Source organism: Periophthalmus magnuspinnatus, chromosome 4 (assembly GCF_009829125.3).
Source record: "Periophthalmus magnuspinnatus isolate fPerMag1 chromosome 4, fPerMag1.2.pri, whole genome shotgun sequence".
NCBI lineage: Eukaryota > Metazoa > Chordata > Actinopteri > Gobiiformes > Gobiidae > Periophthalmus > Periophthalmus magnuspinnatus.
The window spans coordinates 7,150,206-7,165,561 of NC_047129.1; the positions used below are offsets into that span (position 1 = coordinate 7,150,206).

General features: G+C 39.0%; 1 protein-coding gene across 2 annotated transcripts in view; it reads right to left on the reverse strand.

Annotated features, from left to right (window-relative positions):
- Positions 1-15,356, reverse strand: part of usp24 (ubiquitin specific peptidase 24) — a 31,062-nt gene that overhangs the window by 6,004 nt on the left and 9,702 nt on the right. The window contains exons 16-62 of one of the 2 annotated variants that reach the window (XM_055221048.1): positions 14,889-14,999; positions 14,469-14,618; positions 13,847-13,978; positions 13,476-13,587; positions 13,318-13,394; positions 13,101-13,241; positions 12,973-13,026; positions 12,773-12,906; positions 12,602-12,668; positions 12,356-12,466; positions 12,193-12,291; positions 11,719-11,892; positions 11,551-11,636; positions 11,361-11,469; positions 11,120-11,275; positions 10,934-11,031; positions 10,754-10,849; positions 10,460-10,682; positions 10,016-10,175; positions 9,286-9,447; positions 9,054-9,124; positions 8,811-8,971; positions 8,679-8,740; positions 8,193-8,384; positions 7,845-7,959; positions 7,583-7,727; positions 7,381-7,500; positions 6,870-6,995; positions 6,518-6,616; positions 6,341-6,423; positions 6,126-6,267; positions 5,926-6,045; positions 5,391-5,605; positions 4,401-4,525; positions 4,181-4,322; positions 3,562-3,712; positions 3,363-3,458; positions 3,136-3,239; positions 2,425-2,538; positions 1,341-1,548; positions 1,171-1,260; positions 866-968; positions 659-777; positions 463-576; positions 313-378; positions 170-236; positions 17-95 (exon numbers count right to left, since the gene is read on the reverse strand). In XM_055221048.1, the coding sequence (XP_055077023.1) occupies positions 17-95; positions 170-236; positions 313-378; positions 463-576; positions 659-777; positions 866-968; positions 1,171-1,260; positions 1,341-1,548; positions 2,425-2,538; positions 3,136-3,239; positions 3,363-3,458; positions 3,562-3,712; positions 4,181-4,322; positions 4,401-4,525; positions 5,391-5,605; positions 5,926-6,045; positions 6,126-6,267; positions 6,341-6,423; positions 6,518-6,616; positions 6,870-6,995; positions 7,381-7,500; positions 7,583-7,727; positions 7,845-7,959; positions 8,193-8,384; positions 8,679-8,740; positions 8,811-8,971; positions 9,054-9,124; positions 9,286-9,447; positions 10,016-10,175; positions 10,460-10,682; positions 10,754-10,849; positions 10,934-11,031; positions 11,120-11,275; positions 11,361-11,469; positions 11,551-11,636; positions 11,719-11,892; positions 12,193-12,291; positions 12,356-12,466; positions 12,602-12,668; positions 12,773-12,906; positions 12,973-13,026; positions 13,101-13,241; positions 13,318-13,394; positions 13,476-13,587; positions 13,847-13,978; positions 14,469-14,618; positions 14,889-14,999 (5,681 nt within the window). The remainder of the gene's footprint in view (positions 1-16; positions 96-169; positions 237-312; positions 379-462; positions 577-658; positions 778-865; positions 969-1,170; positions 1,261-1,340; positions 1,549-2,424; positions 2,539-3,135; positions 3,240-3,362; positions 3,459-3,561; positions 3,713-4,180; positions 4,323-4,400; positions 4,526-5,390; positions 5,606-5,925; positions 6,046-6,125; positions 6,268-6,340; positions 6,424-6,517; positions 6,617-6,869; positions 6,996-7,380; positions 7,501-7,582; positions 7,728-7,844; positions 7,960-8,192; positions 8,385-8,678; positions 8,741-8,810; positions 8,972-9,053; positions 9,125-9,285; positions 9,448-10,015; positions 10,176-10,459; positions 10,683-10,753; positions 10,850-10,933; positions 11,032-11,119; positions 11,276-11,360; positions 11,470-11,550; positions 11,637-11,718; positions 11,893-12,192; positions 12,292-12,355; positions 12,467-12,601; positions 12,669-12,772; positions 12,907-12,972; positions 13,027-13,100; positions 13,242-13,317; positions 13,395-13,475; positions 13,588-13,846; positions 13,979-14,468; positions 14,619-14,888; positions 15,000-15,356) is intronic. The other variant, XM_033965641.2, reaches the window with a different exon arrangement.

The window sequence follows — 15,356 nt, forward strand, 5'->3', positions numbered from 1 at the left end:
TACAACAGAAGCATACTTCTGGGCTAACGTGACCAGGAACTTGACACACTGATAACAGCGGCGACTGTCCACATTGTTGCTCTGGTGCATCAAAGCTGCAAGGAGACAGGACTATTAGTTATTATTCAAAGTACTAGTGTGAACTAATAAACACAAAACATTCAAATACCTAAAAGACCTTTGTCTGATTCAAATGCATATTTTAGTCGTTGAGCTTGTAGAGGATCTTCCACTACCTTTTGATTAAAATAAACAGGGTTGTGAAAACCAAGAGATAAATTGTGATATGGCAGAGAAAAAGTTGAGACTGACCAATAACTCTTGCAGCATCTGAAACACGTTCTTTAGCTCATGAGGAGGAGCCGACTCAAGCTGGGTCTTGAGTTAATAAAATAATAAAAGGAGTTAATAAGGTGAGAGAAAACCAAAAACATCTAAAACACATCTATATTTTCAACATACTTTGAGTAATTGCAGCACTCCCAGTGAGAAGGGCTCATTACAGTACGAACAGTAGGTCACCATCTCTATGAGCAGAGACAGAGGACCGCTCAACTCCCTCATTGCAAACATGACCTGGAAAATACATTGTTCAGATTTGTGACAATGCACTAATACAATGTTTGTTCCTTAAAAAATGATGCACATCAGGTTGTACCTCTAGTAGATATGGCTGCCCCTCTGGGGTGAACAGAGAGGCCAGGATGTCCGGGTGAAGAGGCAGCAGAGATGTGGAGGATGACACAGTCCCGGTGAGTGGCTTAAACATTCCTGGAGCTACAAAAAAAAAAAGAAAAAGAAAATGGTTCAAAATCAAAATGTAAAAAAATATTATTTATCTGACAGAAATCTGATATTGCTGCACCTTGAGTTCTCTGTGTGCTGAGGTCTGAATGTAGAGTGATAAGAGCCAGGGTGCTGTGAAGGTGAAGAAACTCTCGTGCCTGAGCTGGACTCCAACGCCGGTTCTGAAAAAGAAAAAAAACATTTCTTTACAATTATGTAAAAATTATAAATTAATCATTAACAAATAATAAATAATACATTATTTACACATTTCAGGTTTGGTATTTATACCGTATTTGTCAGTTCAGTTGTAATTTTGATAAAAAGTTTTACCACTAAATACATATATATATATCTCAAAGGCTCAATATGTTTGTACCCTACCTGGTTGTTCTGTCTGTTGGGTCCCAATAAGAAGATGAGCATTCGCCGATATGCAGCGTGTTTCAACAGTAACTGACAAGGACCACAACCCTGGGAAGGAACCAGAAAAAAAGTTAAGTCTCTGGTATTTTACTATAATAGATCTTATAACTATATAAAGTCATCAGTACCCTCTGGGCAAAGTTACTGAAGAGATTGAAGTACTGAGCACAGTTTTTCACATTCTCTGGAACATCTTTGTCCAGCAATGACAAGAGGGCGTCAGTCAGATTGTCCAGTCCTGGATCAGCAAAGAATATGGCACTTTCCAAAGTCTTCTCCAGGATGGATGCAACCACCACTCGCACCTCTCTCACACTGCACTCCAACAAACACACCCTGAAACAGAGACATTTGGAGATGAAATCAAGATGGCATGATTTCAATCAGGAGTTTAATTCTACGAGATTTTAAAATTTGAAAGAAAAATGGGGAAAGAAGTAAAAAGGTTTGCACTCAAATTCAAATCAAATAGCATCTTTTTCTTGTCATTGCGAAAAAATACTAGTTCCTCTCATCTCACAAATTCATCCACTTTATTTTATACAGCCTAGTTCTTCGAAGCAACTTGTTGTAGAGTATATTGGAAACATATTGGGAAAATATTCATCACACTATGCTTTACTGAAACAAGGTAACAAACATATAGGAGGTTCTATTGTTTCTGGCCTTGAATTTGACACTATTTAGAGTCAGGAGAGTTCTTTGAGTTCACCATGCAGGAGGGCTGGAGTATACCATTGGCCGATATGCTACAACCAATCCTGTACTGGGACCATATGATCACCTCATGCCTGAACAGAGAGCAGAGGGCAACGCCTTTCTTTCAAAACCTTTTATTATTTGGATTTATGTGAGTGCATTCCTGAGGCCAACCCCTTGTTTCAGCCAATCAGCTCCTAATAAACACAAGACATGCATAAACATTTGGAGTATTCGACCACCTTCAAACCTGAGACTTTTAGCCCTTTCTTAAGTATAAAAATGCACTGTTTAATGTTAGTAGCCATAGTAAGTAACAAAGGGCTCAAACCAGAACTACAGATGAAGCATTACATGAGAATGAGGTAATAAAATAGCAAACTTAATATTGGACATTTTGTCCTGATAGTTGTTGTGATAGAGGCGTGAATATCCAAAATAGAGGACAGGATTTATTGGGTCACAAAGTTGTTGACGCAGCTTGGACAGTATAAGCACTTTGTCTGCTCAAACCTGATGATTTCTCTGCCCTCGGTGCTGACGAGGTATTGGACCATCCACTGGCATGCCTCGCTGCTCTTGGACAGCAGCACCTCCACTGTCGCCATCCACTCCTCTGTGTCCACCCTGCACAAATACAAGTGAGAGGGGCAAAAGGGGAGATTTACAGACTTATATCAAACATTATTCTGGCCTTGAGTTAATTGTCAGATAAAGAGCATTGTACTCTTTATTTTCTTTCGAAAATATAGAGAAATGTCCAAACAAACTGAAACTAAAAGTAATTCAACTTTTTGCACACAATGATTTTAGAGCAGGGGATCCAAAACTATGGCCTGGGTACCAAATGCGTCCTTCAGACTAATTTGTGTTGACCCTCAGGTTTCCTGCGGAATTGGTCCATCTTACTGTGGAACATAGCCTGGTGTTAGAGAAGCCTGACATTAATGCTCTAAGCCTGAATAAAGGTGTGGTGGCTCTGTCAACCTCTGCTCGATCATACCAGCCATCATTATATGGCTCTTGATGAAAAAGTTTTACAGCCATGTTTTAGAGTAAACTGATTATTCCCATTAAAATTGTTCAGACCTGGATTTTGATTTCAATTTTGTTTCCCGTAAACCACTTATTTACATGTTTGATTTAGTCCGTTTTAGTTGTGAAGAGGAGCCAACGATCCGCAAATAACTTTGGGCTTAGCAATAAATACAAAAAGATTCATACCGCAGTTTCTTTTTTGTGTGTAGGTAGGTGTGGAAGAGGAAGTTAACAGACAACTGGAGACTCTCTTTGGCCATTGCCTGGTAGTCAGGATGCTTCAGCTTTGTCTGTAAAGAAAATGTGGACTTTTTTTTAAATCTCTGCGAAAATCATCACACATTTCTGTTCGAAGGAGAAGTGCCATTAAAGCTTGTTTTAGTTAAAGATGCGGACATTAGAGAACTACATACAGCATTGACGGATGCCAGTGAGAGGGTGAAGTTGAAGTAGTCGCTGTTGTAGACATCTCTGTTTCTCATGAACCTTAAATTCTCATCTCTCACCATCTGCACCAAACAAAGACGTTAAATGCTCCAAGTACACACATATATTATTAAAGTGTACTTTTGTACACTTTAATATACGTGTGTGTTTTTAATGTGGCTTTACCTGATAGATACTGGCTGGCATCTTCTCTACAAATAGGCCTTTCTTCTCTCCCTTTCGGACAAGACGGGTGAGGAGGGTGAGGCGGTCGTTGTTGGCTCTGGGGGGACGAGGGGAGGACTGGGGTGAGACATCAGGAGAAGACGGGGCAGACCTGGAAACAATTTAATAATGTAATAATAGGTGGGGCTCTGGGATGTTTTAGGATGCTAATGATGGCAATCTTATTAGGGGCTGTATCTATGTCTCCATGGTTGGGGATTTGTGCCATTATTGATGCTATTAATGATAAAGTCTAGACAATCTTAAAAAAAACAACTATATCTGTACTGATGAGTTCATTGACACTATTACTATCCACTATGACTGCCCCTTAAAGTCAGTTCATTTAAATTTGAGTGATCAGGTCAGATTTTCCTGCAAAATATGTTCTAATGCTCTTCAATGTGTTCTTGTGCTCACAAGTGACTACTGTTGACATTAAACATACTTCTAGTCTCTTTACAATTTGAACACTTGCGGTATTTTTGACAAAAAGCCAAAATACCATACTAACTTGTAAATTTGTGTCTAAAAATGTAAAATGTAAAAACTCCTACACAATTAAGCTATCCAGACTTACAGTGACAGGTCCTCTGCTTCTTGCCTCATGATGCTGACTCTGCTCTTCTTTGGTAACACCGGTGAGTTCTGGTCACTGATTTTCTGATAAAACAACATGTAGGCATTCCAGTACCTCCGCCGCACATCCGGGTAGGGGTTGGCTATACACAAATAACAACAAAGTCTAAATGAAAATGTCTAAAATGTGCAATGGTTTGGAAGTTCTTTGATTTACTTACACTGATCATACACTTTAGGTCTGTACTCTCCTCCAAAGCACTCGTACTCCAGAGATTCATCATTCATGTCAAACTCCTCCACCACATTGTCATTAAACTTGTACCAACGTCCACGAGCACTGCCACTGAAATTACAAAAATGTACTTATTCAGGTAAATAATGACTAAAATACATTTTGATAAGTAGAAGAATTTTTCAACAATGCAATTTAAAGAAAAATGTTAAATGTAAACTGCAATTTTTCTGTTTCTGGGTGCTCCTTGTCTCGATGGAGATGTTATTGCTTTGAGAATGTTATAATTTATGTGAGAAAATTCACTCACTGGGGCAAGACAATATGGAGACAAAATACATAAACATAAACTGCAGAGTGTCCACCATAGCTTAAAAAGGAAAGCATCTCAGAAATGTCATTACTTTTAGTTTAGTGGGCACTGACAGAAAAAAGTAACAACTCAATTACAGTGTCAGATATTAGCTCCTGTGGTTGCTCTCCTCTGCTAAGCATTTTCCCCCTTTAGAGCCAAACATCTGGAGACGTTTACAAACTTATCCAGAAGCCCACACACAATCTGTTCTTGCCGCTTTTGCCCCAAGGAGGTCCATACAGTTCTGCTCCAAATACCACAAAATCACTGGATGTCTCTGCATTGTTTACATTCAACAGCTCATTTTCTCACTGCTTTGCTCACGTTATAGCAATGAATAGCTGTATTATAGCTATGTGATCAACATACTGTAGATGCTTACTGTGGGATAGATTCTACATTCTATGATTAAAACCAGTATGCAATAAACATAGAAGGTCTCATATGATGTGTCCTCAGCATTTGACAGTTAACAGCATCCCAGGTTCAGTTGTGATTTAAACTTAGTATTGGCTATTAAAATGACTGTATTATTTTGGTTAACCCTGATCACAAAACCCAGTTAAAGTGAATTAATTATGCATTATTTACAGTATATATACACACAGTACTTTTCCTTACCGCCTGTCTTTGATAAATGAGTAGTAGTGACCGGCGTGTGCTTGACCGCTGTGCACCACAACCCCCACGAGTTCGTAGTTCTCAGAGATTGTGACTTTTTTCCGCGGCGAGCTCCCGGATGCCGCGTCACCTTTGCCTTCTCCTCCTTCTCCGCTGCAGTCCTGTCGGGCCATCCCAGAGACAGTATACGGCTCCATATTTAAGACCCACGGGAACTGTTAATGCACATAGGAACATATTTTGTTTGATTTGTGCTGAAAAGGAAAACAACTTATTTAAAATTGTATAATTATGCTATTGACATTTCATTTTATGATGGAAGCAACACAAACAACAAAGTTTTCTTAGAATAACTACTCAATGAGTCAACTGATGAAATTGTCAGATATCTGCCTCAAATGTATTTATGAAAAGTATAACATTATATTTATATAAATATATGTTTATACTGCTACAAGATTCAATTTAGACAGTCGAACAATTATTATATTAGCTTGAAATCAAATTTGAAAAGGTAATACAATTAAAGCTTTACCCTTATCTGTTCATCGTATTTGATGGAGCGACCACTCTCCCAATCAAAGCCAAAGCGCATAAGGTGAATGCAGAGAACACTAGGTAAGGATTTAATACAGGTTCTCTTCACTGTGGTTCTCTGGATTCAAAAAATGAAAAATGTGGATGAATAATTATTCAGCTGTACATTACATCGTTCATCTAAAGCTGTCTACAAACCTTCTCTTTGCATTTCTCACAATAGTAAGCATTGCTGCCCTCTAGCACCTCTCCTCGGACAAACTGGTCTAAGGAGATTTCTAAACTTTGACAAGATGTTACTCCAAGATTAAGGGCCATGAATGTTTCTTCACGTTCGTACCTGTCAAAAAATAAACAAAATTTCAAACATATTGACCAAAAATAATATAAATTTAAAGCATAAGATGTCTCACCGATGCGGGCAATCTTTACATATCTTTTGATCGGAGAAGATTCCCTGAAATGTGTTTTTAAAGATCTGTTCTCGGCCCATTTTCTAAAAAAAAAAAAGAAAGAAAAAAGAAAAGAAAAAAAAGATGTATGGTTAAATCCTCAATACAAATGATTTAATTGCAAGAATGCAAATATACCTTGAGATGCTCATCAAGCTGGTCTACGAGGCTGGTGAAAAACTCATATGCATCTTGCTGTTCCCGCACATACAATTCTTTGTTCCACATTTTGAATATCTACAAAACAAAAGATTAACAAACATCTAATAAGTGCTAAAAAAAAAAAAAAAAAAAAAAAAAAAAAAAAAATATATATATATATATATATATATATATATATATATATATATATATATATATATATATATATATATATATATATATATATATATTTATTTATATATATATTTATATATTTATTTATATTTATTTATATTTATATTTATATTATGTATACAAGATACTGTTTGGGGGATTTTATAAAACTTACCTTCCAAAAGTTCTCAGGGACGTAGTACTGAAGTTTGCTTTCCATCAAGTGCCCAAACAGAGATTGAACCTGGTAGAAGACACTCTCCTCTGGCTGGTCTGTATCATCCTCAATGGAAAGGAAAGCCTGTGAAGAGAATACAAATCTGATTGTTACATCAATGCACAATTGCAGGTTACTTCTATTCTTAAAATCTCAAATCTCTATCTTCATCTTTAATTGGACGTTCACTTTATAGCTATGTGCACTCCACAGTGTACGATTTTTCTTAAGTAATGCTTTTCTCCACTGTGTGATCTTGTTCTACAAGTTATGTAGCTGATCTTTATTAAGTTATGCTTTGAGAGTTTATGTTAACCCATAAGAACCCAGACCCATTTTTCCTTAAAGGAAAATTATGTGGGATATACCACAGACCAAGTGGACCACATAGAACACATTTTTGTGAAGTGTTTGTTACACTGGTGTCACCGTGGGTTCTTATGTACAATGTAAACAACATGTAACACACCTCTGGAAGGCCAGGCTGCATGTAGAGCTGTTGAAACACAGCGTTCATATAACAAGTCGCTCCACCATTTTTAAGCCCCACAAATCCTGAGACAGAGCGGCTCTCGACTGGAGGGAGATACTGAAATAACAAGTACACATAATAGTAAATATCTTTCCCAATTCACATATCAGATGAAGTGTATATTATGAAAGTTTAATACATCAAATTCTTTGCTGAGGGAAGGGTCTGACTGGTGATGCATTGACAGTAACTCTTTGGTGATGAGTTTGAGGTTTGAGAGCGAGCTGTCTGCGAGCATCACTAGCACTTCGTAAGCTGCAAGTCTGCTGCTGGCCGTGCTACACCTGGACAAAACAACACAACACAAATTTAAAAAAACAAAACACAATAACATGAATTACATAAAGAGAAATTTCTAACTGTTGACAATATAATACAAGTGAAAGGTAAAGATGCTATACTTGGGGTGAAAGTCGTGGCTTGGAGCTGGAGACTGCATCGAGTTTGAACTGTTGATGATGATGCGTGAAGCTCGGAACAGGAAGTCATCCAATAACTGCTGGATCAAAGATGGACCTGAAAACAGAAGTGCAGATTAGCATAAAACCCCTAAGCATTGAAGCGTCTATATTTAAAATGTGCCTGAATCGCAGTTAACCCCTGAAAAACACAACACTAAATAAAGAGTAAAATCAGTCTGGAGTATGACTAAAGTAATGTTGAATACCACTGTCCTGCCTCTACTACACTTTTCAAACTACTGAACAAAATCAAACAAAAGCATGAAATCCAATTCCACAGACACATACCCAGATGTTCCTTCTCGGTGCCACAGAGCGACAGAAGGGTCTTAATGAGGCGCAGGTGTCCGGCCAAAAGGACGTTGTCTGCTTCACTCGTCTCCATCTCTGAGCTCCAACTCGGCTCAAAGTTGTCCAACCATGAGATCTCGTCCTCCAGCATGGTCGCTGCACTCAGTTTAATGACATCCATCTCTGAAGCTGAAAAAGAGAGACAATTTGGGTCATTCAACTTCTTTTATACTCATAATAACATGACAATAGAGTGCAAGCAAAAACTGTGTCATGAAGTAAAATCATGTTTTTGTAAGAAGGAAAAGAGATAATTAAGTTAATGCTTGTACTGACAGAAAGGCTTCTCGCAAACAATTCACCAGTTTGTTGTTTATAGGGCTACATATTGGGGAAGAGTGTATTTAGATGACTGATCAGTAGATTTGCTACTAGCTAAACATTTATTTAAAGTAGAGTTAAAATGAGAGCTAATCCACTTACTTGTCAGGTCATCCAAAAGCTGGCACCTCAGGTCAAAGTACTCTGTACACTGAGACAGCAATCTAAGAAGAACAACACAATCAATACCAGCCCTTTATTGCAGTCACACAATGAGACTCTAGGGGGAGGTACCTTTGATTGACTCCTCTCATGACGGACGTGGGGCTCCAGAGCGGCAGCTGAGCCGTGAGGATGACAGAGAGCAGGAACAGATTTGGTTTCTGAACGTCGGGAAAAGCAGAGGTGTCGGACTGACTCAGAGTGTACAGCTGGTCACACGCCACACGTCGGATCTGACATAAAAAGAACACTGAGCTCAGACTGCAGACACAAGGAGGCACTGGAGCTGCGTATTGAACGGGGAGTGTAGCTTACCTCTCCACTGGGAGAGCCCAACAGAATATCAATAATAAAATCACTGACAGCGGGAAGGTTGTAAAAGGAACCTGGACACAAACACCACAGGATTTAGTTACATAAACTTACATAAACTAAAAGAATATACTTGACAACACAAGCCAGGAAAACTTCACATGTGTAAATATGAATAGTTAAGTGCAGAAGTACATTAAGTAATCACTTAATGCACAGGTAGTGTGAGGCTTACAGAGCTGCTGGCATCTCAACTGCAGACAGGTCACCAGGAGAGATAAGGCCTCACGAGCGATGATGCCATCTTTATTGGAAACACACTGCTGCCTGACACATATCCCAGCATGCAGCGCTGTAGGTGCAGCCTCTCCGTCACTGCTGGAACTACAGTTACTCCCTGCAAAGCACTTTTTATTTTTACTTTGTTTGATGCAAGTAGAAAAAATATTTCAATGGGTTGATCTGAGGCACAAGACAATGGATCAAATTAGCTCTTAACAAGCTAGATATGTTAAGTCTGCTCATTTCACTGCCAAATAACGTGAAAATCTTGAGTGTTGCATGGTCTCTTGTTTCTTACCAGTAGGGCTGTCCTGATCCAGTTTCTTTGGCTCCCAATTGGATACTGATTTTTTTTATATTTGCAATGCCAATACTGATCTCATCCTGATAGCGATCTTCCAATTTTTTATTATTTTATTTACATAACATAGGCTCTGCCTTTATAAATAATTACCAATAAGTAGTCCATGGTAAATTTTTTGAATAAAAGTATTGCTAGATATAAAAAGCCCTATACTTAGCCAATAGCCAAAAAATGTTGTAATAATATAAAATAATCTCTGTAATGTCTGTCGCTGTATCGTACAATCTATTCACCAAACTGATCCAAGCCAATACTCTAAAATTGTCTAGATCAACGGCTGATACCGACGCCAGTATTGGACTGGGACATCCCTACTTACCAGTGCTGCTGACTCTGGTGCGGACCCCCTGTGGCAGGAGACTGTGTGTCTCTCTGATTGGCTGTGGGCTTCCAACCAGATCCAACCGCCCAGCTGCTGCGGCCCAGGTCAAACGCATGAAGCAGGCAACAGTTGAGGTGAAGTCGGCTACCTCCATGGTCTAAAGCCAAGACACAGTAATATATAGATGTAAATGAGAATCACTGAGTTCATTTGCACTGAATAAAAAAATGTGTATATACTGTGGTACATATTTATGTACACACACACACACGTGTTGATCCAATAAACAAACGTTGTTTTGTGTAATAACTTACACCATCAGCATCTTAGTGAACAAGTGAAACACTCTCACATGAACCGACAGCTCGCGCCAAACACAGTGCCACACCTCCCAAACCTCCCACATGGGTACATAGGAAAACATAACTTAACAACACAGACCTGTATGGCAACACGAGCAGCGGGGATGATCTCTTCCACTCTGATGGAGGAGCGCTCAGACAGGGACATCTGTCTATAGGAGGACTTCTCTGGAGTGGCACACAGTGACAGCTGTCTCCCGCTGCGACTGGCGTTTCTGAAAGGACGTGAAGACAAAGCATCCCCATCCCGAATCACATCATCATCCAGTAGAGCGGGCATACTTTGGCCCACAAGGAGGAACCTGCAAACACAGCCCAGTTAAGATTTGAACAAACAACAGCAGGATAATATTTAAGTGGTGCTCTTTTGAACCTGGCCAACTGAAGGCAGATGGAGTAGACCCCTTGTCTCGTCTCATAGTCTACCTCTGATGGGATGGAGTCTCTCTGCATAACATTTACTACAAGGCTGAAAAAACAACCACATTAATGACAAACTCAGAAAGGCATTACACATTTTTTTTTCTATATGATAATATGAAACATGCTCTACCTAAGACCACCTGCTTTCAGAAAGTTTTCACAGAATGATTTGCTGCTGGTTTTGGCCATCTCATCATCAGATGTGGGCATGAGTTTTGAACTCAAAACCTGCAGATGTCAAATACAAACTGGATTATAGAGTCTACTTTCATACTGTATCATGTGTAGTTAGCAATGGTAAATCTGATTCGGGTACCTCCAGGTTGTAGAGCACTCTAAAGGTGGACATTCCAGGAGCCGAAGATCTGAAAAGAGACTCCAAAATGGATGCTGCGCTGGGTTGGTGCTGCTGTTTAGAGGTCATAGATGGAGAACGAGAACCTGAGCCCTGACCAAGGGTGAACAGGGTTTTCTATAAGAACAAAAACAACATTCAAATCAACAAATACTGCTAGAAATACAAAATAAGTATGTGTATTAACCAGAAGTCAATGTACCTGGTGACTCCAGACACTAGATTCTTTGGGAACAAAATTGTCAAGTGCATCCTGAACTTCAGGATCAGTCGGGATGAGCAGCAAAAGTTTCCTGACACGAAGCGTAATTCTGGAAATATCACATCTTATGATAAATCATTTTTTCTATGCAGCAACAGGTTTCAAATGGTTTTCTCATTCAGTCTGTTACCTTGGTTCATCCAAGTTTGCCAGTTGGTAAAGCATCTCAAACACATTACAGACCAATGCCATCACAATGCCTGGCAGGGATTTCTCCTGTCCAAGGAAAATTATAATAGATTAACAATGAATATTATCACTGTACATGTTAATGCACTGTGTAGTTTCCCGTTATCACCTGTTCTAAAGCGTAGGCAGAATTGAAGACTGCAGAGCTGGAGCTGCTGGAGGCGGAGGCAGATGACTCTGAGCTGCCGGAGGGTGTCCCTGTGCCCGAGCTCTTCACCGTCAGACTCTGCTCATCACTGAAGCCTAGCTGGGACAGGAGCTTCTGGTCACGGTTCATGGTCAGCTACATGAGGAAGATGCAAAACAGCAAATATAAATAACAGTTATGTGACAAATACATTTTGTAGAGAAGTGAGGTGATGAGGTGGCAGCCATTCTGCTCAAGCATCAAACATCACAGAAAAAATATTTATTAAAGTTGGGATTTGTACATCCAACTTTACTTCATCCTCAGCAACTGCCAGGCACGTCAAATAAAATAAAAAATGGACGATTAACATTCGTGCATAAGGAATGTAAACATTATTTCTTAATATTAAATAATAGTTAATGGTTACTAAGTGAGAGCTTAAATAAAACATACCACACTGTCATTGGCGAAGATCTGGACATTATCCACTGGACAGCTCAAGTGCTCAGATATCTTCCACCGGATATTTCCAATAGTCTCATTACTGTGGGTCTGAAGAATAAACAGTCAGTATCTTCCTGTAACCCGACCCAGGAGCGTTTTTCATTAAGGTTACCTCCAAGGAGAACGTGTCTTTGGTTGACTCATAAGTGATGTGGAGAGTGACGGGGTGGCCATTGAATGACGCCCCGTGAGGTAGAATTGTGCGAGGAACTGAGTACATATCCTACATCAAGAAAATATTATATGAATACATAATATTTATTTACTATACTATAATTATGATGTGAATAGAGACTACATTATACATATGTGTACACTTATGAATAACCACAAAGTCGTTTAGTCATACAATATATACCTCTATTGTAATGACATAGCGTTCAGCCAGTAGCAGCAGTCTTTCGATTATCACCAGCTTAGTAGATCTGGAAAAAAAACAAAATTGTTTCAGATTATACCTTCAAATTCAATTTCAAAAAGAGTAGATCCTCACAAACACATGTCAAAAAGTTTATAACTAATTTCTTACCCAAACCCCAATGTGTACCTGGAAGGGGATTGTACAGATGTAGCCACAGTCGGCATGGCAGTGGCCGTCAGCATCTTTGTTGCCCGAGTAACAGCATGAGTGAGAGTGGGACCCCCGAGGGCCGAACTAGCAGCCTGAAATACAAACAAAGGTTTTTAAACATAATTTCTACAACATTTAATAATGTTTTTGACAATTACCTCAAGTCTCTTGTAACAATCCGCAATAAACTTCTTGTGCAAAGAAACAGAATCCTTCAACAAAATACATTTAAAATTTAGTATAAAAGTTTTGCAGTTCAAGTAAAATAAAGCTAAATTATCCATACCTTCTTCATTTTGGGATTGAGGTTGGTGTAGCTGTATGTAATAATGAGTTGAATTGCTTCATTGGCGATTTCCTCATCTGGAGTCTCCATTGCAATACGCCAGATAAAGTCCATGCCTGCCAGATCGAGGCGCTCCACACACTGTGATCAGGAAGACAGCAGGTCCACATGTGTTTGTCCACATATTATATATAGTATATCCAGTACAGAGACTTACCAGCTGAGTGCCCTGGCGTTTAAGTCGATGGTCGCACAGATTTACATTTTCAAAGAATGTCTTAAATAGATTATAACCTTTGAGAGGAAAATACACATGTTCATAGATTTAATTTGTTTAATTAAAAATAATATGTAAGACTAAATGAAATATCTAACCATTCATGGTAATCTCGTACGGCTCGAGTTTCAGGATTTTCTCTTTGAAAAGCTGCTGCTGAACATCACTCTCCAGGTCGTGCTGTCCTTTGGTGAACCATTCAAAACACATCTGCACACATTACATTGTATTAATGGAATTATATACATAAAAAAACCAAAAAAAAAACAAATTATATTAACAGTAACAATAGCAATTTCATTTAGACTATTTCAGCATCAAGAAGAAGCACCCATAGTCACAATCTCCAACAGCATGTGCCATTTTTTCCAAGAAGACCAAACTTTGCTTTTTAAACTAGCACTATATGCTAGGAAGGATCCTAGATATCAGTTGTAATCTACTATCCCTGAACTTGCTGTACACGTACCTCTCTGTCGAGCTCGCAGACGTCTGGTCCAGACACTAGACACTCCCAGAGCTCCTTGGCCCTGTTCCAGACAAGGTACAGACTGGCCTCCTGGAGGAAGAAGGCCAGGAAGCGCAGGTGGCTGTCCAGATACTAAACAAAGAAAGTGGCAGATGTCTCTATGAACTTAAGACATTCAACAAAAAACACTGAGCATGCCCAGGTATTGTGAGCCATATAAGCCCGGTGAAATATGGAAGTAGTCTGTCTGCCCCTGCCCTGCTTCTACCCTGTACTATGTTCAGCCTGCTGATGTTTGCTCTTGTTTGTAATCCCAATGTGAAGTTCTTGTTTTCTGTGGTCCCAATATGTATGATACTGTTTTTGTGTTTTGTGTTGTTTAATGTTACCATTAACAGTTCAGGAAAAATGGATGAATGTAGTCATGAATTTAAACTTATTAGACATGCCCTACATGATTGGGAAAAACATTTTTGAGCAAATTATGCAAATACTAATTCTACTTTAATTCTATTTTTAAACATCTGTCATCTGTCCAGGGATGAGAGGCAAAAAACAAAAGTATTTTGGTGGCCCTGACATTGTGCACATGAAATTGATGAGTATTTCCAAATCTCCAAACCTCTTGGTAAGTGTATCGTCCATCCACCATGGTCGATCCTGAGAGCCCAATGTTTCCAGAAGCAGAGGCGGCAAGACGGTGGCAGCACACCAGAGACCCTGTGATCAACTTCACTATCTCGAAGTTCTTCTTCAAGTCCTGAATAATGCTCTAGAGAGAGACAGAGACATCTGCAATTTTAAATACTGTGCAGTAAGACCGTAGCAATTTAAATCAAACATTGCATGCATTATCAAGGAATAAATTCATTTTACAAAATTCTATATAATACTTCTTCACTAAAAGGCTTGAAAGAGCCTTAAGTGCAACCATTATTAACCATTATACGTTTTTTGCAAGGACATCAAAATAACACTGTTTAGTATTATAATTGTGCATTTGATATTGCCAATATTGTTACTACACAATTGTTGTTCTGACCTTGTCTTGCTTCTGATAGGTCTGCTTGATGAAAGAACGAGTGATTTCATGCAGCTGTCTGAGAGCAGGGACAACCCAAACAGCCTGTGGACTGCTCTGTTGGGAGGAGGCCTATGAACAAACATACACCATAATAAAAGTTTTCTTGAAGCAGAACAAACAAGAAATAATGGACAACCAAACCAAGAACATCAGGACCATGGACATAAAACATGGCATAGACTAGAAAGAACATTTGCCATATCCAAATAAATATTTCATTAGTGCCATGTCCATGGTTCTGATCAGATTAGTTGTTGAATGAGTAAATATCACAGAATAACCACCAAGCTGACGATTCTCTAAAGAGGGAATCACATTTAATTGAGCTGTAAACCACATAAGATATGATCAACACCACTGTGTAATCAAAATGCTGCAGCCCGAATTGTGAGGAAAGCAAACAATTAAAACACACCATTAGCGTTG